Here is a 25,630-nt window from a genome sequence, read left to right as displayed (position 1 = left end):
AAAAAAAGCCCAAACCCTAATCTAAAATAAAACCCCACCCAAAAAGTTAAAAAAAAACACCTATCACTAACCCCCGACGATCCACTTACAGTTTCTGAATTCTGGATATCCAGGCAGCGAGAAGTCTTCATCCAGACGGTGAGGTCTTCATCAATCCAGGCGGCGTCTTCTATCTTCATCCAAGCGGCATCTTCAATTTTCCACCCGGTGGCACAGAATGGGTCCATCCTTCAAGACATATGGCGCGGAGTGTCCTCTTCATACGGTCGCCGCCGTACACTGAATCTTCAATGCAAGGGAGCCTTTTCAAAATGTGGTCCCTTTCATTCCTATTGGCTGATTTGATTTTTGAAATTCAAATCAGCCAATAGGATGAGAGCTACTGAAATTCTATTGGCTGATTTGAATAGCCATGAGTTTTATCCAGGGCCACAAGTGTTACCTGAGATGTGATATGGGCACATAACTGATAGATTTTACTAAAAACAGATCCAATATAATGTCAGTTATGCGGATCTCTGATGTGGGCATATGGCTAATAGGAGCTGCAGGGCCATTTCAAAAGCATACTGTCATGGAAAAGTAATGTAATTCATTTTTAACTGTGATGGGGACACAATAGCTGATTTGGGATGTTAGTTTTCTGTAATATTTTTAAAGTCCTAAAATTGTTAAATTTGTGAATTAGTTTGAAGAAAACTAAATTAAAGAGATATAAAACACTATTTTTTTCTTTCATGATTCAGATAGTGCATGCAATTTTAAGCAACGTTCTGATTGACTTATATTATCAAATTTTCTTTGTTCTCTTCAACAAAGAATAGCATGGGAACAATTCAAATTTGATAAAAGAAGTAAATTGGAAACTGTTTTCAAATTGTATGCTCTGTCTGAATCACAAAAGAAAATCTTTGGGTTTCATATTCCTTTAAAGGACGTTAACAGGACAGAAAACTATTTTCCTATTTTCAAAGTGTTTGGATAGTTTACCTTTTTCCAAACTTTGTCAGTGAGCAGATTCCTCCTGGCTCAGTACCCATTAAGAGCCATGTAGTAAAGTAAGATCAATAACTCCTTTGAGTAGCTCACTGTGATGGATTGTTGTATAAAATATGTTTCTTAATTTGCTCCAAGGTGAGGTGGAAACACAAAGATGTTTAAATGACCTTTTGGGACGTGTTTCTATTCTTAGGTTGAGGGCTGGCCTTTGTGACAGGTGCACAGTAACCCAGGAACTAGCCAAGAAGAAGCAACAAGAATTTGAGAACTCTCATTTACACAACTTGCAACAGATCTCATCCCTCAGTAGGTATCCAAAGTGTCAAAAGCAATGATCTTTTACAGCAGTTTTGTAACTGACCATTGGGGTCACTTGGTTGACCCAATTATTATTGAATTCTTATTATATGGAATGTTGAGGTTATAAATGCTTCAGTTAAAAAGGTACAATGATGCATATGTTACAAACCTTATGTTTAAAACAAAACTGTCAGCAAGTTAGGATGTAAATTTGTCACATTGTTAATATCTTGGCTGTCAGGGAGCTTTCATTTGAGACAATTTTATTCACATTACAATGGTGACATCTGCAGTTGATCCATTTTCATTGAGACATTTTGAATATTTAAATTTTGTCCTTTAAGTTTCAATTTAATATTTTACCTACATGAAGTCATATTTTCTTTTTGAATTTCAAGATTTCATTGTTTAAGATCAGCCCAGGCTTCACTCAACTCAGCAGGATATGCAGACCTATAGTAGTTTCAACGATTACAAGTGGCGCGATAACCTTTTTTTTCAGCGTTTAAAGTAAACTTTTAGCGTTCATATTACAAGTTGAAAATTACTTTTTTGCATGTGCTTACAGCTGGACGTCGGATATTGCACGTTAAAATCTTCTCCTTAAAGATTTCAATGGCGTGCACTTTAAAAAAACTAGCACTTATCGCTTGCGCACTAACCCAACACTGCATTAGACATACATTGCTAAACCCGAAGAAAATTATATTTTTATTTTGAAATATATATATATATATATATATATATATATATATATATATATATATATATATATATATATATATATATATAATTTACTTTTTTTTGTGAAATATATATCTATACCTACATAGCTATCAATAGGAATATATATTTAAAAACACTAAGAACATTTTCTACTGAAGAACATTGGAATGTGAAATATTTACAGTAAATACATAGTAAAACACCTTCATAAACATTAATTAGATATTAAAATAGATTTTTCTAATTTTAATGTATATATATATATATATATATATAAAAGTATGTTTTTGTGTGTGTATTAAAAAACAATACTTATTTGAGTTATGGTGGTTATAAAACAATGAGATTAAAATCCTCCTTTGCATAAAATAAGAGATATAGCAATTAGCAAATCTAGGCAAGTATCCACACTTAGGCCTAGATTTGGAGTTCGGCGGTAAAAGGGCTGTTAACGCTCCGCGGGTTTTTTTCTGGCCGCACCATAAATTTAACTCTGGTATCGAGAGTTCAAACAAATGCTGCGTTAGGCTCCAAAAAAGGAGCGTAGAGCATATTTACCGCAAATGCAACTCTCGATACCAGAGTTGCTTACGGACGCGGCCGGCATCAAAAACGTGCTCGTGCACGATTCTCCCATAGGAAATAATGGGGCAGTTTGAGCTGAAAAAAAACCTAACACCTGCAAAAAAGCAGCGTTCAGCTCTTAACGCAGCCCCATTGTTTCCTATGGGGAAACACTTCCTACGTCTGCACCTAACACTCTAACATGTACCCCGAGTCTAAACACCCCTAACCTTACACTTATTAACCCCTAATCTGCCGCCCCCGCTATCGCTGACCCCTGCATTACACTTTTAACCCCTAATCTGCCGCTCCGTAAACCGCCGCCACCTACGTTATCCCTATGTACCCCTAATCTGCTGCCCTAACATCGCCGACCCCTATGTTATATTTATTAACCCCTAATCTGCCCCCCACAACGTCGCCGACACCTGCCTACACTTATTAACCCCTAATCTGCCGAGCGGACCTGAGCGCTACTATAATAAAGTTATTAACCCCTAATCCGCCTCACTAACCCTATCATAAATAGTATTAACCCCTAATCTGCCCTCCCTAACATCGCCGACACCTACCTTCAATTATTAACCCCTAATCTGCCGACCGGAGCTCACCGCTATTCTAATAAATGTATTAACCCCTAAAGCTAAGTCTAACCCTAACACTAACACCCCCCTAAGTTAAATATAATTTTTATCTAACGAAATAAATTAACTCTTATTAAATAAATGATTCCTATTTAAAGCTAAATACTTACCTGTAAAATAAATCCTAATATAGCTACAATATAAATTATAATTATATTATAGCTATTTTAGGATTAATATTTATTTTACAGGCAACTTTGTAATTATTTTAACCAGGTACAATAGCTATTAAATAGTTAAGAACTATTTAATAGTTACCTAGTTAAAATAATAACAAATTTACCTGTAAAATAAATCCTAACCTAAGATATAATTAAACCTAACACTACCCTATCAATAAAATAATTAAATAAACTACCTACAATTAACCTAACACTACACTATCAATAAATTAATTAAACACAATTGCTACAAATAAATACAATTAAATAAACTATCTAAAGTACAAAAAATAAAAAAGAACTAAGTTACAGAAAATAATAAAATATTTACAAACATAAGAAAAATATTACAACAATTTTAAACTAATTACACCTACTCTAAGCCCCCTAATAAAATAACAAAGCCCCCCAAAATAAAAAATTCCCTACCCTATTCTAAAATACAAATATTACAAGCTCTTTTACCTTACCAGCCCTGAACAGGGCCCTTTGCGGGGCATGCCCCAAGAATTTCAGCTCTTTTGCCTGTAAAAAAAAACATACAATACCCCCCCCCCAACATTACAACCCACCACCCACATACCCCTAATCTAACCCAAACCCCCCTTAAATAAACCTAACACTAATCCCCTGAAGATCTTCCTACCTTGTCTTCACCATACCAGGTTCACCGATCCGTCCTGGCTCCAAGATCTTCATCCAACCCAAGCGGGGGTTGGCGATCCATAATCCGGTGCTCCAAAGTCTTCCTCCTATCCGGCAAGAAGAGGACATCCGGACCGGCAAACATCTTCTCCAAGCGGCATCTTCTATCTTCTTCCATCCGATGACGACCGGCTCCATCTTGAAGACCTCCAGCGCGGATCCATCCTCTTCTTCCGACGACTAGACGACGAATGACGGTTCCTTTAAGGGACGTCATCCAAGATGGCGTCCCTCGAATTCCGATTGGCTGATAGGATTCTATCAGCCAATCGGAATTAAGGTAGGAATTTTCTGATTGGCTGATGGAATCAGCCAATCAGAATATAGTTCAATCCGATTGGCTGATCCAATCAGCCAATCAGATTGAGCTCGCATTCTATTGGCTGTTCCGATCAGCCAATAGAATGCGAGCTCAATCTGATTGGCTGATCCAATCAGCCAATCGGATTGAACTTGATTCTGATTGGCTGATTCCATCAGCCAATCAGAAAATTCCTACCTTAATTCCGATTGGCTGATAGAATCCTATCAGCCAATCGGAATTCGAGGGACGCCATCTTGGATGACGTCCCTTAAAGGAACCGTCATTCGTCGTCTAGTCGTCGGAAGAAGAGGATGGATCCGCGCTGGAGGTCTTCAAGATGGAGCCGGTCGTCATCGGATGGAAGAACATAGAAGATGCCGCTTGGAGAAGATGTTTGCCGGTCCGGATGTCCTCTTCTTGCCGGATAGGAGGAAGACTTTGGACCCTCTTCTGGACTTCTTCAGTGGATGTCTAGCCCCCGCTTGGGTTGGATGAAGATCTTGGAGCCAGGACGGATCGGTGAACCTGGCATGGTGAAGACAAGGTAGGAAGATCATCAGGGGCTTAGTGTTAGGTTTATTTAAGGGGGGTTTGGGTTAGATTAGGGGTATGTGGGTGGTGGGTTGTAATGTTGGGGGGGGGGGAATTGTATGTTTTCTTTTACAGGCAAAAGAGCTGAACTTCTTGGGGCATGCCCCGCAAAGGGCCCTGTTCAGGGCTGGTAAGGTAAAAGAGCTTGTAACTTTTTAAATTTAGAATAGGGTAGGGAATTTTTTATTTTGGGGGTCTTTGTTATTTTATTAGGGGGCTTAGAGTAGGTGTAATTAGTTTAAAATTGTTGTAATATTTTTCTTATGTTTGTAAATATTTTTTTATTTTCTGTAACTTAGTTCTTTTTTATTTTTTGTACTTTAGATAGTTTATTTAATTGTATTTATTTGTAGCAATTGTGTTTAATTAATTAATTTATTGATAGTGTAGTGTTAGGTTAATTGTAGGTAATTGTAGGTAGTTTATTTAATTATTTTATTGATAGGGTAGTGTTAGGTTTAATTATATCTTAGGTTAGGATTTATTTTACAGGTAAATTTGTAATTATTTTAACTAGGTAACTATTAAATAGTTCTTAACTATTTAATAGCTATTGTACCTGGTTAAAATAAATACAAAGTTACCTGTAAAATAAATATTAATCCTAAAATAGCTATAATATAAATGTAATTTATATTGTAGCTATATTAGGATTTATTTTACAGGTAAGTATTTAGCTTTAAATAGGAATCATTTATTTAATAAGAGTTAATTTATTTCGTTAGATAAAAATTATATTTAACTTAGGGGGGTGTTAGTGTTAGGGTTAGACTTAGCTTTAGGGGTTAATACATTTATTAGAATAGCGGTGAGCTCCGGTCGGCAGATTAGGGGTTAATAATTGAAGGTAGGTGTCGGCGATGTTAGGGAGGGCAGATTAGGGGTTAATACTATTTATGATAGGGTTAGTGAGGCGGATTAGGGGTTAATAACTTTATTATAGTAGCGCTCAGGTCCGCTCGGCAGATTAGGGGTTAATAAGTGTAGGTAGGTGTCGGCGACGTTGAGGGGGGCAGATTAGGGGTTAATAAATATAACATAGGGGTCGGCGATGTTAGGGGTAGCAGATTAGGGGTACATAGGGATAACGTAGGTGGCGGCGATTTGCGGTCGGAAGATTAGGGGTTAATTATTTTAAGTAGCTTGCGGCGACGTTGTGGGGGGCAAGTTAGGGGTTAATAGATATAATACAGGGGTCGGCGGTGTTAGGGGCAGCAGATTAGGGGTACATAAGTATAACGTAGGTGGCGGTCGGCAGATTAGGGGTTAAAAATTTTAATCGAGTGGCGGCGATGTGGGGGGACCTCGGTTTAGGGGTACATAGGTAGTTTATGGGTGTTAGTGTACTTTAGGGTACAGTAGTTAAGAGCTTTATAAACCGGCGTTAGCCAGAAAGCTCTTAACTCCTGCTATTTTCAGGCGGCTGGAATCTTGTCGTTAGAGCTCTAACGCTCACTGCAGAAACGACTCTAAATACCGGCGTTAGAAAGATCCCATTGAAAAGATAGGCTACGCAAATGGCGTAGGGGGATCTGCGGTATGGAAAAGTCGCGGCTGAAAAGTGAGCGTTAGACCCTTTAATCACTGACTCCAAATACCAGCGGGCGGCCAAAACCAGCGTTAGGAGCCTCTAACGCTGGTTTTGACGGCTACCGCCGAACTCTAAATCTAGGCCTTAGTAAATAGGGAAGGGAAGAGAAGGGATAGAGAATTGCACTACTCCATGGTGACTCAATTAAGAGAATAGTAATAATTCAAGTATGTTTTGGGGGTGGGTGCTGTATACTGAAGAAATAGAGCAAAAGTAGTAGTGGATAATCCAGCTACAAAAGTGTATACTAAATAGCACTCCTCACCATTTGAACCACTAAAAAAAAATAAAAAAATAAGAGATATATTTACGCAGTCTAAGCCGTATGGCTTGTGTTAAACACTTATGAGAACACATGAATGTCCCAGAATTGTGGGAACACAAAAAGTAATTAAAAAGTAACTTTTATTAATCAATAATAAAAAATAGGGAAAACACACAATTAAAAACAAATAGTGGAAGTACATAAATAAAGCACCAATAGGATACTAGTGGGATAATAGAGGACCCAAAATGGTGGTCCAAATACTCGATCAATATGATAAATGTGGAATGTGAGTCACAATGAGTGTGAAGAGATTAATGATAATTCTAGTCCTTCAAAATTCTGCCACATCATATAGGTGTCAAAATAGAAGTGATTCTTAAAGTGAAGTTTCCATGAATGGGTATATAATTGCAACAGATGGATATTGTATGTAAGTATCCACGCTTGCTTTCCCCCCAAATTACTCTGTATACACTATTACCAGTGCACCAGGAAACTCTGGGTAAGATATAAAAATTAGATAATCAATTTCTCACAGTTTTTTCCTTCCAAGTACTGTTTTAAACAAAGCAAACACGTTTATGGGGTAGGATGCAGAAAGGAGTTTGCTGTGTTTAAAACCATAATGTGCTTTCAATAATTCTATATCTCTTACTTATGTGTATATATGTGTATATATGTGTATATATGTATATATATGTGTATATATGTGTATATATGTATGCATATGTGTATATATGTGTATATATGTATGTATATACATATATAAACACATAAATACACACACAAATATGTATTTCCACAAGAAGTGTTACAAGGGTTCAACTAAGACTTAATTTTAAGAAAGCAAAATTCAATGATTTAAGGAAATCGTTAAACAACATAAATTGGATCAAAGTATTCTCTAATAAAAAATACAGAGGATAAATGGATCACATTTAAAATGTTTTTAAAAAAATACATATATCAACACATACCATATGGTTATAATAGAGCTAGAAGTAGGGAAATTTAAAAATGTAATATCATTTAGGATAGGAAATATATAATTGATATATTAACTTCTTCACTGCTGACAGATTCAATGAAAAAAAACCAATCTCTACCATCAAACTAAAAATGCTTTCGCTAAAATGTAAAGATTACCTTTTTTGATAATCTTTATTTGAAAAAATCCCCCCAAGGTTTGCATTAAAATAGGTATACATGAATTGCATTAAAACCAATACAATTGTTGTAATTAAACTAGTTTGAAAGCACAGAAAAATTCAAAATGTAATGATTCAGAAAAATGGGCCGAATTATCAAGCTCTGAATGGAGCTTGATGCCCCTGTTTCCGTGCGAGCCTTCAGGCTCGCCGGAAACAGCAGTGATGAAGCAGCGGTCTAAAGACCGCTGCTCCATAACTTGTCCGCCTGCTCTGAGGCTGCAGACATCAATCAACCCGATCCTATACAATCGGGCTGACTGACACCCCCTGCTAGCGGCCAATTGTCCGCAAATCTGCAGGGGACGGCATTGCACTAGCAGTTCACAAGAACTGGAAATTAATAGATGTGTGAAGGAGCGCCCCAAGAGAGGCTTAAAGGGACAGTCTACACCAGAATTTTTATTGTTTTAAAAGATAGATAATCCCTTTATTACCCATTTCCCAGTTTTGCATAACCAACACAGTTATATTAATATACTTTTAACCTTTGTGATTATCTTGTATCTAAGCCTCTGCAAACTGCCCATTTTTTCAGTTCTTTTGACAGACTTGCAGTCTAGCCAATCAGTGCCTGCTCCCAGATTACTTCACGTGCACGAGCACAGTGTTATCTATATGAAATATGTGAACTAACACCCTCTAGTGGTGAAAAACTGTTAAAATGCAATCTGAAAGAGGTGGGCTTCAAGGTCTTAGAAATTAGCATATGAACCTCCTAGGTTAAGCTTTCAACTAAGAATACCAAGAGAACAAAGCAAAATTGGTGATAAAAGTAAATTGGAAAATTGTTTAAAATTACATGCTCTATCTGAATCATGAAAGTTTATTTTGGCCTAGACTGTCCCTTTAAGTATACTAAAGAAAGTAGAAATAAAAGGGTACTAAGATAACGGTATCCCAAATGTTATAAAACACTCATAAGGTAAGTAAATAGTATTAGAAAGTGCCCCAGCCTAAGAGAGGATAGAGACTGGAAAAAAACTCGAAGAGAAAAAAAGGGGGTACTAAGAAATTCAGATATAGCTAATAATGACCAAGGTAAATAGGCGCGTATAGATATAAAGTCTATAACAAGTGTGTTAAATACAATACAATGTCTAGGATGTGATGTGAAGGTATATCAATTGTATATAATGGCGGTGATGCAATAAAAAAGGGGGGTGCAATAAAAAGGGGGGAGGGAGGAAGGTATGAATGTGTAAAAAGATATATTGTACTGGTAAAAAAGTGTATAAATAAAAGATTATAAATAAAAAGTATATCCCATAGAATACTTTTTAATGCCATGTAATGGTATAGTCAGCGGTGAAATACAGTGGTGTGTTGCAAACAATACTATACTTTGGGATATAGATAAAAAAAAAACTCTATATATAGTGTGACACAATGATTATATAATTCTAAAGTGATTACAGTCAAATATAAAGGAACAGAATAATAACCAACAGTTTAGCTAAGAACCAGACAGCAATAGTCTGGTAAATGACTATGTACATATGACAAAATTGGCCAATATGAAAAAAATCCCAGTACTGAAAATATTTATATAGATATATATATATATATATATATATATATATATATATATATATATATATATATATATATATATATATATATATATATATATATATACCTGTATGTATATATATATATATATATATATATATATATATATATGTAGATAGAGAGCACTCTCACTTTCCAAACTTGATGCCAGGGTGCCAGCAGATGAATATGCAAAGTAAAGGAAGGCACTCACTGGTCTTTTTCTTCAAAATAACTTTAATAATTGTGACGTTTCGGGGACACACTCCCCTTCCGATCAGCCAATAGAATGCGAGCTCTATCTGATTGGCTGATTGGATCAGCCAATCGGATTGAACTTGAATCTGATTGGCTGATGGAATCAGCCAATCAGATTTTTCCTACCTTAATTCCGATTGGCTGATAGAATCCTATCAGCCAATCGGAATTGAGGGGACGCCATCTTGGATGACGTCCCTTAAAGGAGCCTTCATTCGTCGTAGTCCGTCGGTGAAGAAGGATGTTCCGTGGCGGCGGAAGGAAGATTCAAGACCCGGCTTGGAAGATGACATCGCCCTGATCGAAGACTTCTTCGGCGCCGCCTGGATGATGACTTCATCGGATGGAAGATTTCTTCAGCGCCGCTTGGAGGATTAACTTCTTCCGCTCCGGATGTCCACTTCGGTTCCATCGCTGCTCGGCTGAGTGAAGACGACTAAAGGTAGGATGATCTTCAGGGGATTAGTGTTAGGTTTTTGTAAGGGGGGTTTGGGTTAGATTAGGGGTATGTGGGTGGTGGGTTTTAATGTTGGGGGGGGTTATTTTTCATTTACAGGCAAAAGAGCTTAACTTTTGGGGGCATGCCCCCACAAATGGCCCTTTTAAGGGCTGGTAAGGTAAACGAGCGTTGAACTTTATTTATTTTACAATAGGGTAGGGCATTTTTTTATTTTGGGGGGGTTTGTTATTTTATTAGGGGGCTTAGATTAGGTGTAAGTAGCTTAAAATTGTTGTAATATTTGTAAAATGTTTGTAACTTATTTTTTTATTTTCTGTAACTTAGCTTTTTTTATTTTTTGTACTTTAGTTAGTTTATGTAATTGTATTTAATTGTAGTTATTTGTAGGTAGTTTATTTAATTAATTTAATGATAGTGTAGTATTAGGTTTAATTGTAACTTAGGTTAGGATTTATTTTACAGGTAATTTTGTATTTCTTTTAGCTAGGTAGTTATTAAATAGTTAATAACTATTTAATAACTATTCTAACTAGCTAAAATAAATAAAAAGTTACCTGTAAAATAAATATAAATCTTAAGATAGCTACAATGTAATTATTATTTATATTGTAGCTATATTAGGGTTTATTTTACAGGTAAGTATTTAGTTTTAAATAGGAATAATATATTAAAGTATAGTGTAGTGTTAGGTGTAATTGTAACTTAGGTTAGTTATTATTTTACAGGTAAATTTCTCTTTATTTTAGCTAGGTAAGCTATTAAATAGTTAATAACTATTTAATAGCTATTGTACCTAGTTAAAATAAATACAAAGTTGCCTGTAAAATAAAAATAAATCCTAAGATAGCTACAATATAATTATTATTTATATTGTAGCTATATTAGGGTTTATTTTACAGGTAAGCATTTAGTTTTAAATAGGATTAATGTAGTTAATAATAGAAATATTATTTAGATTTATTTAATTAATATTTAAGTAAAGGGGGCATTAGGGTTAGTGTTAGACTTAGGTTTAGGGGTTAATAACGTTATTATAGAGGGCGGCGGTATAGGGGGGCAGGATAGGGGTTAATAGGTATAATGTAGGTGGCGGTGGGCTCAGGGAGCGGCGGTTTAGGGGTTAATACATTTATTATAGTTGCGGTGGGCTCCGGGAGCGGCGGTTTAGGGGTTAATACATTTATTATAGTTGCGGTGGGCTCCGGGAGCGGCGGTTTAGGGGTTAATACATTTATTATAGTTGCGGTGGGCTCCGGGAGCGGCGGTTTAGGGGGTAATAACTTTATTTAGATGCGGCGGTGTAGGGGGGACAGATTAGGGGTGTTTAGACTCGGGGTACATGTTAGGATGTTAGGTGCAGACATCTCCCATAGGAATGAATGGGATGTCTGTCAGCAGCGAACTTGTACTTTCGCTATGGTCAGACTCCCATTGATTCCTATGGGATCCGCCGCCTCCAGGCTGGCGCTTTGAAAACCAGGTACGCTGGGCCGTAAAAGTGCCGAGCGTACCTGCTAGTTTTTTGATAACTAGCAAAAGTAGTGAGATTGTGCCGCACTTGTGTGCGGAACATCTGGAGTGACGTAAGAATCGATCTGTGTCGGACTGAGTCCGGCGGATCGAAGCTTACGTCACAAAATTCTACTTTTGCCGGTCTCGAGCCTTTGATAACTAAGGCGTATCAGCTTCGACACAAATACGCTGCGGAATTCCAGCGTATTTGAGGTTGACGGCTTGATAACTAGGCCCCTAAGTGTTCCGGTGGAAATAGATAGTCTTGATAAAGGCCTCGTAGTAGGCTGAAACGCGTTGACCTCTGCATTCATTTGACATACCAGCCAGAGTGATTCTTTCTGTAAACGGTGAGCACATTACCTCTAGGATACAGTTTTTTGTACTGTTTGTGTAGTAGTCTTTTTCTTCTTTCCCATATAGGTTTTCTTTCACCAAAATGCTTAAAGTTGATGCCCGGTCCTCACCTGAACTTTTATGAGTCTATTTCGACCGGAACACTTAAAGTTCATCTCTATTTGGATACAACTGTGACTATTTTTTGACTTTTTATATTTTTGATATATTTTTGTCTATATATATATTTTTATTTTATTTTTTTTTCTTCAGTACTGGGATGTTTTTTCATATTGGTCAATTTTGTCATATGTACATAGTCATTTACCAGACTATTGCTGTCTGGTTCTTAGCTAAACTGTTGGTTGTTATTCTGTTCCTTTCTTGTTGAATTGTATTGCAACTATTGCTTATATTAAATATATTTTACTGTAATCACTTTAGAATTATATAATCATTGTGTCACAATATATATATAGAGTTTTTTTTATCTATATCCCAAAGTATAGCCACTGTATTTCACCGCTGACTATACCATTACACGGCATTAAAAAGTATTCTATGGGATATACTTTTTAATTTATAATCTTTTATTTATACACTTTTTTACCAGTACAATATATCTTTTTACACATTCATACCTTCCCCCCTCCCCCCTTTTTATTGCACCCCCCTTTTTTTATTGCATCACCGCCATTATATACAATTGATATACCTTCACATCATATCCTAGACATTGTATTGTATTTAATACACTTGTTATAGACTTTATATCTATACGCGCCTATTTACACTTGGTCATTATTAGCTATATCTGAATTTCTTAGTACCCCCTTTTTTTCTCTTTGAGGTTTTTTCCAGTCTCTATCCTCTCTTAGGCTGGGACACTTTCTAACACTATTTACTTACCTTATGAGTGTTTTATAACATTTGGGATACCGTTATCTTAGTACCCTGTTATTTCTACTTTCTTTAGTATACTTAAGCCTCTCTTGGGGCGCTCCTTCACACATCTATTAATTTCCAATTATTCATCTGTACAATTTCGTTAGGCGATTGTCCAAATAGAAGTGAGCCTGTATACTTTTTTACAATATTGGCGCTGTCCCCCTATTTCTGTATTATAGTTCACAAGAACTGCTTGTGCAATTATAAATGCCGATAGCATACGCTGTCGGCATTTATCGATGTGCGGCGGACATGATACACTACATTGTATCATGTCCGCTCGCACTTACATAAATTGGCCCCAGAGCATGCAATCTTAAACACATTTCCAGTTTGCTTATCAAATTATCCTTGTTCCCTTGGTATCCTTTATTGAATACTAGACCCAAAAGCAGTGATGCACTACTGGGACCTAGCAGAAAACTTCTGGTGAGGCAATGACAAGATGCAGACACCAATCACACTGCATTGCTGCTCCTGAGCCTACATAGGTATGCTTTTCAACAAAGGAAACTAAGAAAACAAAACTAATTTGATAATAGGCGTATACTGGAAAGTTGTTTTTTTTTTTTTTTTTTAATTGCATCATCATGAAAGTTTACTTTTTATTTTACTGTCTCTTTCAATGTATTGGGGGAAAAAAAGGTGTTTTTGGGAATGAAATAAAAAATGTTTCCCTTTGGGCTAACCATTCGCTCTTGAGGCACGAGTCTTCTGGCGTTGATTGACAAGAGGACTAACAACATGTTAATCCCATTCCCAGCAAATAAATATATATATACATATACTGTGTGTATATATATATATATATTCATACATATCCATACATATATATACACATATATACACATATATACATATTGCAGAAATACTTGTTTTGCTATTTCAACTGAACTAATATATCTCTATAATGAAACAGAACCAGTGACCAAGTGACTGAAACTGATTATATTACATTTTCTTACTTCTATATTCTGAGTCATTGGAATATTATTTTCTGTTTCTAACATACCTGGGCAAAATATTAAAAGTCAGCAAAACCACTGAGATTTTGTTAAGTACTAAACCTCTCCAGGCGTATATTATAATTTAAAATAAAAAAAAAACGTTTGGTTTTTAGCTTATAAACTATAATAAATGACCTTTTAATACCATGTATTTATATTACTATAGGTTTATGTAACTTGATGAATAATTGTTTTTGGCAGATTCTGAAATGAACAACTTGAAAGAAGAGAAAAGGTTCCTCCTAGAAGAGTTAAAGAAACTGAAAAACTTTGAGTAAGCATGAGTTTTATCTTTTCTTTTAATCTGTCGAAATTGACATATCCTACCCTTTTATCAATGGCAATAAGCTATATTTCACCAACCCACAACTTGAATATTAACAAAAAGAGAAATGCTCTCAACCATGGAGTGAAGAAAAGTATACTAGCTTGTCCTATAGCTAGTCACCAACCCCGGTACTTATTGCTCAGCATGTGCCTTTCACAGAGAGGAACTTTCCTACAGTATATTAGTCTGATGCTGCCAGCCCAGCTCTGAAATACAAGGCAATGCTAATTAAGAGATATGTCAACCCCAAACATACACTTGGACTTGTGTTGGCCTCATCAGTGAAGTACAGTCATATTCTTCTGGACACACTGGCAACAGGTCCAAAATTCATTATGTGCTATCATTCTTAGGGAGCTTAGGAACAGACAAAAGCACATTAGCGTGTTCTATGGCTATGTCACCACCCCTGCACAAGCCTATTTGCCAAGTCTGTTCCTTCCATTTTTTTATATTGATATCGTAGATTGACTGAATAAATGACTTAATGCTGTGCATATATCCTAAGATTTATTCCTGTGTAATTTACCTACAAAGTGCACATTTTTGATAAAGTACGATTTTTGGTGAACAATTTTGTTATGATTTTTTGATGCACCTTAACAACACAATTTTCCCCTGCGTATTTTTGTGTGAATGGTTAAATTATATGTTTTGTATGATTTTTAAATTACAATTTTCATTATTCACTTATATAATGTATGCATCTCTTTTCAATATGAAAATGCAATATACGCATTCAGGTTGGCTTTATATAATTCAGGGTGGCTTTATATAATTCCACCAGGGAATTAGAAAGACTAATCTCGCCAGCCCAGAGAGCTTTTTAGAATCAGGCCATAGGCGATTTGATGTAAAAATAAATATTAGTTCTAACTAGACATGTGCACTGCAGAAAAATTTGTTTCGGTTTATTTTGGGACAATTCCGATTTTTTTCGAATTTCGTTTCTGACTGATTCGAATTCTGATACATTTGAACGTATTCGTTTCGGATTTATTCGGATTCAAATAAATTCGGATGTATTCTTTTCGGATTCGATTCGTAAATTCGGAAGTTTGGTTTGTGTTATGTTAATTCAGATGGTTCCAAGTTACACAAACTTTCAATGTTCTATCTCAATAAATCTCACTAAATTTAATTTTTATACTGAATTGTAATTAGTCCATGGCCATTAGAATGTAACGAATAAATCCAAACTAATCTGGATTTATTAGTTACAAATGCATTCGGATTAGTTTAGTTTCGTTGCCAGGGTAATTCGGAAATTCAAATCGATTTGAATCTCCGAATTTGGCAAATTCAGCCGAATTTCGATTCGGAATGAAACGAAACACACGTCTAGTTCTAACTGTGTGCTCTAATCCTAATGCTCCCCCTGGATAGAAGTAGATCTCCCACAACTACTTCTCAATCTATCCACCGTACACCAACTAATTCTGGTAAGATTCCCCGGGTAAGCCCGGCTGATACGTGAACTTCATCCTCCACAAACTTTTATTGTGTTTCTTGGGAGAATCTGACCTTTTCATTACAGCTGCACTTTATGTTTGAATTTTATCACTGGAACTTTGTGCCCTATCTTGGAATAATTATTGCGGACTGTGGGCTTCATACAAACGTAATCTTGTGCCATATAAACACATTTGAGCCCTTCCTCACAACGGATCTTTTTAAATAACAAATAGTTGTAGCCACAACTTTTTAATGATAGTTATTCATTGAATATTAATGGTAACTCTGTGCTCAGATTTGTTTTTGTACTATATATATATATATACACTCTGATTTATTTTTATTTGATTCATTTTAGGCTTTATTTATGATATTGAAGTTATAGTTATATGAACAGTAAACTTTGTTACATAATTATTCAGCTAGTTTCTGTGTTGTTTAAATATATATATAGACACTCTGTCCTTCAGATATCCCATCCATCCTTAGCTTTTTAGCGCCCCTCTCCATTATTAATTTACCCATAGGTGATTTGATGTATAATCGTTTTCTACTTTAATGATAACCCAGTTTGGTCACACACCATAAACTAACAGATCACAAAACCTTGGTCGTATTTCAGTTTTCAAATAGTATTCATAATAGTTTCCAAAATTGTATTATTAATGTCTTTTAAAAAGTCATATTGATGTGTATTTGGTGTTATGTATATGCCAAATGCATGGGCTTAATGGAAGTAAATACAACCTTGATTAAATGTCATATAACAGATGGTAATTATTCTGGATCTATTCATTTGCATAAACTGTGGATATGCAAAAGTGACCTGACGTTATAACCACTATATCATGTCATGAGTATTGTAAAAAAAACAACAACTTTAAACTGTAGACTTGAATACATTAAATGAACGTGAAACCTTACCCCCTTTAGCGAAATAAACAAGCCCTCCAGATCCCATACTCCTGAAGACAAGCTTGCTTCAGATTCGCCTCGGTCTCCTACAACTTCTACAAGTCAGAAAAAGGCTCTAGAACAAATGAGTAAAGATTCAGAGACACAAGAAAGTCTATCCAACTATCAGATAGAAGGTACGTTCCTTGGTATTATTGAATGTGTACTGAGCATATTTATGGAAGAAAGCCATACAATTTAAAGTAATGTTAAACAGTAAATACATGCTAAATTTATAGTTATGGTAAACTTTACATGTTTTAAAACCAGGTCCGGAATCTAAGCAATATTTTACAGGGACTTTTAATTGATCACTTCTAACAAAGATGCAATGCTATTTACTTTTTTAATCTAGCCGTGCCATTCTAATACCGCCGGTATTTTTTTTTTTTTTTTGGTGAGATAATGGTTTTGACTCTACTCTAGTCAAAAAGAATGAATTTCCTGGTGTTATTCTAAAATAATAATTGACTCAAGACTAGTCATCAGAAGCCATCCTGAAGTATGCCCACAGGCTGAAATATTTAAATGAGATCACTCTAGAGGCATTCACTGTAAGTTAAGTTACAGTGCATCTTTGTTAGAAGTGATCATGTCAAGTCCAACCAAAATATCACTTAGATTCCGGGCCTGATTTTAAAACAGGTAAAAAAAAAAAAAAATAGACCGACCAACTGGCTGCTCATGAGTAATTGGCATACCCTTTAACTCATATTCTCACATCCCCCATTTTCTGAGTGTATTTTATCATCATTTTTTAACAATAAAGTTACTGCTATTTTTCAACGATTCTTGCTGGATTCTTCTGTCTTGATTTGAAGGAAAAAAAAATGTAGATGTTATTTTTTACAATTTTGGTGTCGATCTTATTTTATTTTCTACAGAAAATCACCATTAAAGTCAAGGGGGATTTATGTAGATTGATTAGTTGTTGTTTTTTTAAATGATTGTGATTAATTCCTATATTAGTAGTTTAAATACTGAAGATATAAGTGAAAAGGTTTATTTTCTATAAAATACTTTGGTATCTATAAAGGAATGGGTGCCCCATGCTTAAATGTAAATGGCCATAATAGTGGAAAAATGCTCTAATTCATTTGACCATGTAATTTTAAGACTATTGACCCTACACTACTGTGTGTTTAACCCCGCAGGGAAGTTAAACACACAGTAGAAGTGCTGTTCAGAACCTGCAGAGCACTGATCCAATCAGCAGGGCTATCTGCACATCACAACTCACAAAAGAACCAGTAGTGCTCTGCAAGTCTCAAGTGGCACTTCTACTGTCTGTTTAACCCCTTTGTGGAAGTTAAACACACAGTAGTGTAAGGTCAATGGTCTTAAAATTGCATGCTCTAAAGAATTAGAGCATGTAATGTTTTGAATATTATGTTCCTTAAATATTTCCTGCCTAGAACAATTAGGAACAGATATAAATCAGGCAATAAACCCTGCCAGCTATGTTTGTACAGTCTTTTTATTGCCTGTGTTCTATCAGACTAGCAAACATATCAGATCAGCAAATGGAAGTGACATTCTGTCAGCTGTCTGACCGAAAATACTCACTGCGCGTGCACTCCTCCGTGTCATCGCATTCCAATCCCAGCACGTCACAAATTACTATCTACCCATCATATTTTTGCACACTTTTAAAGCGCATGTGCGCACAAGGTGTAATTTGTAAATGTAAGGCATAATGGGTAATGTAGTTTAATTTCAAAGAACTACGGTACCTTTAATAAACAGTTATAACAAGTCATATTAAAATTATTTTTGATAAATTAATAAACTGGTTTAAAAATATCAGCATATAATTCTTTAAGGTTCAGTTTATTAATTTATCAAAAATAATAATTACGCTGAGGAGCGCATACGCGGTGAGTATTTTTGATCAGACAGCTGACGGAACATCACTTCCATTTGCTGATCTGATATGTTTGCTATTCTGTTAGAACACCACTCACTGGAGCAACAAAACATGTCCCGACTCCCTCATCACACTTACATCACACTTCATTTTCCAGGATTTAAACTCTCCCCAACATAAAGACAGATCCATAATGTTCTCCACTCAGTGCTCTAGCTACAACAAAAGGCGTGCAAAGGGGAGAGCGCTGATTGGAGAACAGTTAAAACCTTTAGCTCACAGAAAAGCATGGATTGTGGGGTATTTGAATTTCATATCTATATTAAAAAGTTATAGCACATCTTCATTACAACTGATGAATTAAACTCCATCTAAAATATCACTAACATTCCAGATCTGTTTTTATAAAGGGGACAGTTTACCATCACTTTAACAATTTTGCTGCAATGTGTAAGAAAAAAAATAAGACTGTTTAACATAACACGTTTTCTTTAATGTGTCAGCTACTTTGCAAATACAAAATGGACAGACATTGGTCATTTTTCTTTTCAGACAAATCCACTGTTGCTTCCAGGCTCTCTCCAGGTGGGAAAAGTTCTCAGGTTGGAATCGGATGTCAGGATAATTGCCTTCAACAGATGGTATATGCCCTATACATTTGTATATTGTGTCTCTTCATATTTCAACAAATATACAAACAAAATATAGAAAGCAAAAAATCAATAACTATAATTAAAGATGGTGTCACCAACCTCTTACTCTTGTGATTACCAAATTCAGCACTGACAGTAATTATTCCATCTGTTAATCAAACCTAGTTTTACCAACCAGTTGCTATTTTACTGACATGGCTAATATTTTGAAAGTCAGTACAGGTATCTATATATACGGTTTGGAACATGATAATTTATAATAAGTGATCTAGAGAAGTGATTCTTTAAAAAAAATGCCTTCCATTCCAATCCATGTGACTTTGTCAAGCAAAAGCAATATATACTGCAGCTCAGGAGCTTGGGTGACTTTTAGCTTGATTTTCTAAGTCATCCCAAGTCATTTGAAGGGTAACTCTTTGAATTTGTAAAACTTTCTGAATTACATATATAACAGAAAACAGATGAAAAAAACATTTTCATGGGGTTGTTCATAGTGTATATACAGCTAAGATAAAGTAAAAGATTGAAGCCATTTTATTCAGTGTTGATGTGCTTAAAGGGATACTAAACCTAATTTTTTTCTTCCATGATTCAGATAGAGCATGCAATTTTAAGCAACTTTCTAATTTACTCTTATTATCAATTTGTCTTTGTTCTCTTGCTATCTTTATTTAAAAAGCATAAATGTAAAGCTTAGGAGTTGGCCCATCTTTGGTTCAGAACCTGGGTTACGCTTGCTTATTGGTTTGCTAAAAGTAGTAACCAATAAAAAGCGCTATCCAGGGTGCAGAACCTAAAATGGATTGGCTCCTAAGCTTTACATTGCTGCTTTTTAAATAAAGATAGCAAGAGAATGAAGAAAAATTGATAATATGAGTAAAATAGAAAGTTGCTCACAATTGCATGCTCTATCTGAATCATGAAAGAAAAAAATTGGGTTTAGTATCCCTTTAATATGTCTAAATGCATTTTTTTTTTACATAATTTACTTATGCACGCAATAGGTTTGATATCATTTTGCATAATTTTATAATTAACATTTTTAAAATGGTCAGACGCTTAGGGCTAAATTACAGATTGAGAGCAAAAATATTAGTGATGTTGTGCATTAACATCATTAAAACTCAGTTAAGAGAGGTTATTTTTTTTGTGCTCAGATTACTAGTCCAAATGTGTTTTTTATCATTCAAGCTATAGTGTAGTGGGAGCTAATATCTGCATGTCAGATAGCATGTGTGCACTAAGTGCTTGATGATATAATCTTCGCCAGCTCAAACCTTCTTTTTCTCGTTGACACTCGCAGGGCTGCCCTGGCGAAATGATCGTTAAAAAGGGGTTGTACCTGCGAGTTGCGAGATGGCTCCTATTAAAAGTAATCAAGCTCGCTGGTTAGGGAAACTTCGCTCCTTAGTGCGAAGTTAGCAGGGAGAGCACTTTAAAATTAAAATCCTGCAGCCAATATAACTCACATTATGCTGCTTTCTGCATAGAGCATCTTACATTCTCCTATATTTTAGTATGCATTTGTTTTTCTATTGGGGTTATAAGTGTTCGTATTGTTTTGAGAAAAGCTCGCCACTTTTTAGTTGGTGAGAAAAAACTGTGAGATCTTAAGTCCTAAAATCTTTATAGAATTATGCTGGGATTAGTGAGACATTTTCATATACGCCCATGGAATGCCCATGTTCAGCCCGTTTTACAAAAAAACAACAATTTTGCTTTGCATTTTGTATTTTTTTGTTTAAATTTCTGTGTAATTTTTGCACATCCAGTGTACTACAATTACGATTTACGCTGTGCATATTTAATTTGATTTATTCCTGTGTAAATTACATACTAATTTAACTTTTTTGTTAACATACGATTTTTGGTGAAGAATTTGGTTACGATTTTTGATGCACCTTAACAATACAATTTTTCCCTGCTTATTTTTGTGTGAATGGTTCAAATATTTGTTTTGTATGATGTTTAAAATACGAATTTTGTTGTGCACATTTCATATGAAAATGCAGTATACGCCCCTTAGCGAGACACCCTGTTTTCAGGATAAAAAATGGCTTTAGATCATTCCACCAGGGAAATAGAAGGACTGGCAAGCATTCTTTAATAATCTCGCCATCCCAAAGAGCTTTCAATCATCGAGCCCTAAATCCTTTACGTAATTGATATCTTTTTGGGCGGCAGTAAAATTCATGTTGGATATTGCAAGTCGATTGTGTGCATAAAATCTAGTAATGGAGTTCTTCATTTACTTCTGTACTACACTTTTTTAATGAAACTTAATTATAAAACACTTATATATAATCCTTTATTTCCATATTATCACGTGTTTTGTTATGTAAATTAGCAAGCAATAATGGCTTAATTCTCATCTCAAAAATCACTAAAGCAATATTTTGGATTGCGCTTGAGCGCAAAACTTAATTTACCACTTGTAATTCGAGCAGAAAGCATGCTAATAGCACTCCCAGTGTAGGTCATTAATAAAAGTATAGGGTTTACTAAAAGTTATATTGTTAACAAATAATTGTCCATTCAATAATGTTTCTCAAATTTTTGGGTATAATAACAACTATCATACTCCAATGGTGTCCATACCATTGATCTTTATCAATAAAATTAATCAATCTCCTCACAATAGACCTCTGCGATCAGAAACTATCAACCTCCAAACCGCACAGCTCAGAGGATGAAAAAGTTGCGTCTTTGCTTTTAACATTTTTAACCATCCACTTTTAACACCAGATGGCGCATTATTCTTTGCGTAAGGTCGCTCAAAAGATAATGGACCTTGCAGCCTTATTTGTGCTACACTTGTAATCTAGCCCTTGACATTCATTATATGATATTTTAGGTGTGTACACTTTTCATAAATTATATTTTGTGAACTAAGTGTGTGCAAAAAAGTTTTACATTAATGGACAAATTATACCATGAGAAACAGTTCAAAATGGGTTTCCACAGCTTTAAATACAATTACTCTTATTAGTGGCTTGCCTGAGTACAACGTTTCTTAAATTGCAACTAATAACCAAAGAGATCTTTATAGACACTGATATATCATTTGCATCAGATTATTAATGTTCTACTTATGTAAAAAGTAATTCTCCTTTTTCAGAATTTTCAAAATGTGACAGGAGCACAGAAGCTATTTCTGAGCAAACCAAACCAACAGAGAATTTCCAACCAACTACATGGTACCATTGCTGTGCTGAGACCAGGTTGTAAAGGTGGCCAAGTGGGAATGGGAACTTCGCCTTCTCTAAGCAAACGGACTGTCAACCATGATTTGTGGGTGAAACATTGCTTTGGCACATATCTCTATCTATCTATCTATCTGTCTATCTATCATCTATCTAATTATATTCAGTAGGCTATAATATATTGGATTAAAATGCAGAAAGTATTGCATATGTGATTTATACCTGTAAAGTGGTTTGTAATAAGTTATCACGCTATAGCTGCTACAGGGGTGTATTTTGGCGTTGGTCAAAAGGGCCTGTGGCTAGGGTAGCAATATTTATGGTATAGGCTGCAATGTTTTATTTTTATTTAATATAGAAACATACACTAATGTTTTGGGGCAATTGGGGCAATATTTGAAAATTAACCAGAGATCTGATCACTGGTTAATTTTCGGAGCACTAATTGCTACCACGAGCCTGCAGTAGCAATAACCAGCCACTTGTAATGGCTGGTGTTTTATTGGGTGTCCGTAAAAAGGCGAATTTGTCCGTTTTGAAGTGCGCAATAAATTAGCGCTACACCTGTAATCTAACCCTTTATATTATAATCTCAAGTTGTTGACTATCCCTTTAAGGACTGACATTTGGTTAACATTGATGAAGTAATATAATTTCTAGAGCTAAAGTAATCAATCATTTTATCTGTCTCAATTTTGTTTTAGACATTCAAAAGCGAGCAGTGATTCCTATGCTACCTTGTCAAAGTTTGACTCATTGAAGCAAGTCATTCCAGAGGAACAACTTTGTCTCTTGAGCCAACATTTGGCACAGAGACAGCTTGAGCAGCGGTGTCCTGGTGTTTCTGGAGAGGCAATGGGTCGGTATTTACTAACAAAAAGCCGTGAGGCTGAGATGGTTAAGAAACGATCCCAAGAAGACTGGGATGAAAGGGCAGCAATGGCAGAGCTACATGGTGCAGTACTTTATATGAGAGAGCAGGGATATAGAAACAGGTTGATGCACCCGGAAGAGAGAGAGAGGCTCCAGTACATCTTAACTAGGCAACACCAAGAACAGAGGTCACCAAAGTCACCTGGTGAGATTCCAAAGTCTCTTGAAAGAGATGGTCACCAAGAGGGAAGGTTGTCACTACTTGAGGTTCTCAGTAAACGCTTGAGGAACAGTTATCAAGATAACCACCCTGAAGAGCAGGAATGGGAAGTCAAAGCAAGTGCTGTGCCAGAGAAAGAACATGAAGATGAGTCAACTCCAGACAAGCCCCTTGACCTATCTGACACAAAAAGAGCACAGCTCCATCAACACAACGAACACAGAAAAGAGCATAGAGGGATGTTTGACACTTATAGTCCAACCGTTAGCAACAGCTCACCTCCCAAAATAGCCCCCAGCACTGATATAGTAGGGGAGAAGGAAGAAAACAGATTAACTTGTAAGACTGAGCATGAAAGGACAGAACAAAAAGACATAAAAAATGTACTAGTAAGTAAATACTTACCACATTCTAATTGTAGCTAGGGAATTCTTATTAAAAATGAAATCCTGAAACTGTCTGCTTTGGCGAGCCTAGTAAACAATTTTTGCATTTGTGAGCCTAGAATTAAAAAAAGTGTCGACTACCATGTGGAATATCTTAATCATATAATGAAAATACTAACATTAAAATATGACAGTAAAAACCAAGTACCACAATTTTCCAATAAACACAAACTCCTTAAAAAAAAATATTATCAAGGTACAGAAATGATAAAATCATAGGAAATGGCTTATAGAGGCCCATTTATCAAGCTCCGAATGGAGCTTGAGGGCCTGTGTTTCTGGCGAGTCTTCAGACTTGCCAGAAACAGCAGTTATGAAGCAGTGGTCTAAAGACCGCTGTTCCATAACCTGTCCGCCTGCTCTGATGAGGCGGACAGAGATCGCCAAAATTAAACCCAATCGAGTACAATCGGGTTGATTGACACCCCCTGCTGGCGGCCGATTGGCCATGAGTCTGCACGGGGCGGCGTTGCAATGCTGAATACGGAGAGCGTATTGCTCTCCACATTCAGCGATGTCTGTCGGACCTGATCCGCACTGTCGGATCAGGTCCGACAGACCTTTGATAAATAGCTATGCCTCATAGTATCAGTTATATATATATATATGTATGCATGGCAAGGATAAAACTGTTAATTATTTCCACTGCCACGTGAACCTTGAGTGCAAAAAGATCCTTAAGATCACTGCCTATGGATGACTATTATTAAAGCCCTTAGGGCAATTATATTGTTGACCAGTTACTATCCTGTTATTTTTACGTGTCTTATATATTCTATTCTTTAATCTCTTTTCCTCCTCCCCTTGCTTTTTTTTTTTATCTTTTTGTCGCTCCCTTTTAAAGAGAACAAAAAGTTATGGTAAGGTCAGCAGAGCAAAGCCCCAGCTTTGTAAATAAGAGCAGTAAGTAAACAACGTAAATGACATTGCAGTAAACCACAAAAACATAGTATAAGAAAATAAAAGGCAGAGTAAAGCAAGGCTGAGAAAAGCAAGACCACTCCCCAACGTGACCATCTCTGCAATATGGTATGGGAGAAGTAATATCTTGCAATGAATAGTGAATATCAGTTAAAATCAGAATTTTATAGGGATTAAAACAAAAGACTTACACAGAATAAGTAAAGAAGCGTCTCATAATCACTCATATATGTAACAATCCATCATAATCAATAAATATTGTCCCACTCATAGAGATAAGTAAATGAGTGTTGGCTGGATGAGGGTGTTGTTCCAAACATGTAACAGGGCTGGTTGTTTGATCCTCAAAGGGATATGAAATAGTGTTGCATTACATTTTTTTTTTTTTCAAATTAAACATAAAAAGACAGATTGTGTTAAAAATAGCAAAGAATTTATCTATATTCTTGCAATGAACACTCATCAGTGTAGCCACTGCCTTTAGTATGATAAAGGCGCTACCATTATACAACTTAAAGGGACACTGAATCCAAATTATATCTTTTTTGCTTCAGATAGAGCATGCAATTTTAAGCAA

General features: G+C 35.7%; 1 protein-coding gene across 1 annotated transcript in view; it reads left to right on the top strand.

The window, feature by feature from the left end:
• Positions 1-25,630, top strand: part of RBBP8NL (RBBP8 N-terminal like) — a 143,148-nt gene that overhangs the window by 89,739 nt on the left and 27,779 nt on the right. The window contains exons 5-10 of the mRNA XM_053707366.1: positions 1,193-1,305; positions 14,335-14,407; positions 16,850-17,007; positions 19,290-19,378; positions 22,509-22,681; positions 23,298-24,075. Of these exons, the coding sequence (XP_053563341.1) occupies positions 1,193-1,305; positions 14,335-14,407; positions 16,850-17,007; positions 19,290-19,378; positions 22,509-22,681; positions 23,298-24,075 (1,384 nt within the window). The remainder of the gene's footprint in view (positions 1-1,192; positions 1,306-14,334; positions 14,408-16,849; positions 17,008-19,289; positions 19,379-22,508; positions 22,682-23,297; positions 24,076-25,630) is intronic.

This window comes from Bombina bombina, chromosome 1 (genome assembly GCF_027579735.1).
Source record: "Bombina bombina isolate aBomBom1 chromosome 1, aBomBom1.pri, whole genome shotgun sequence".
Taxonomy (NCBI): domain Eukaryota; kingdom Metazoa; phylum Chordata; class Amphibia; order Anura; family Bombinatoridae; genus Bombina; species Bombina bombina.
Note: the sequence above shows the minus strand (reverse complement) of the source record. Positions and strands in the feature narration are given on the sequence as shown.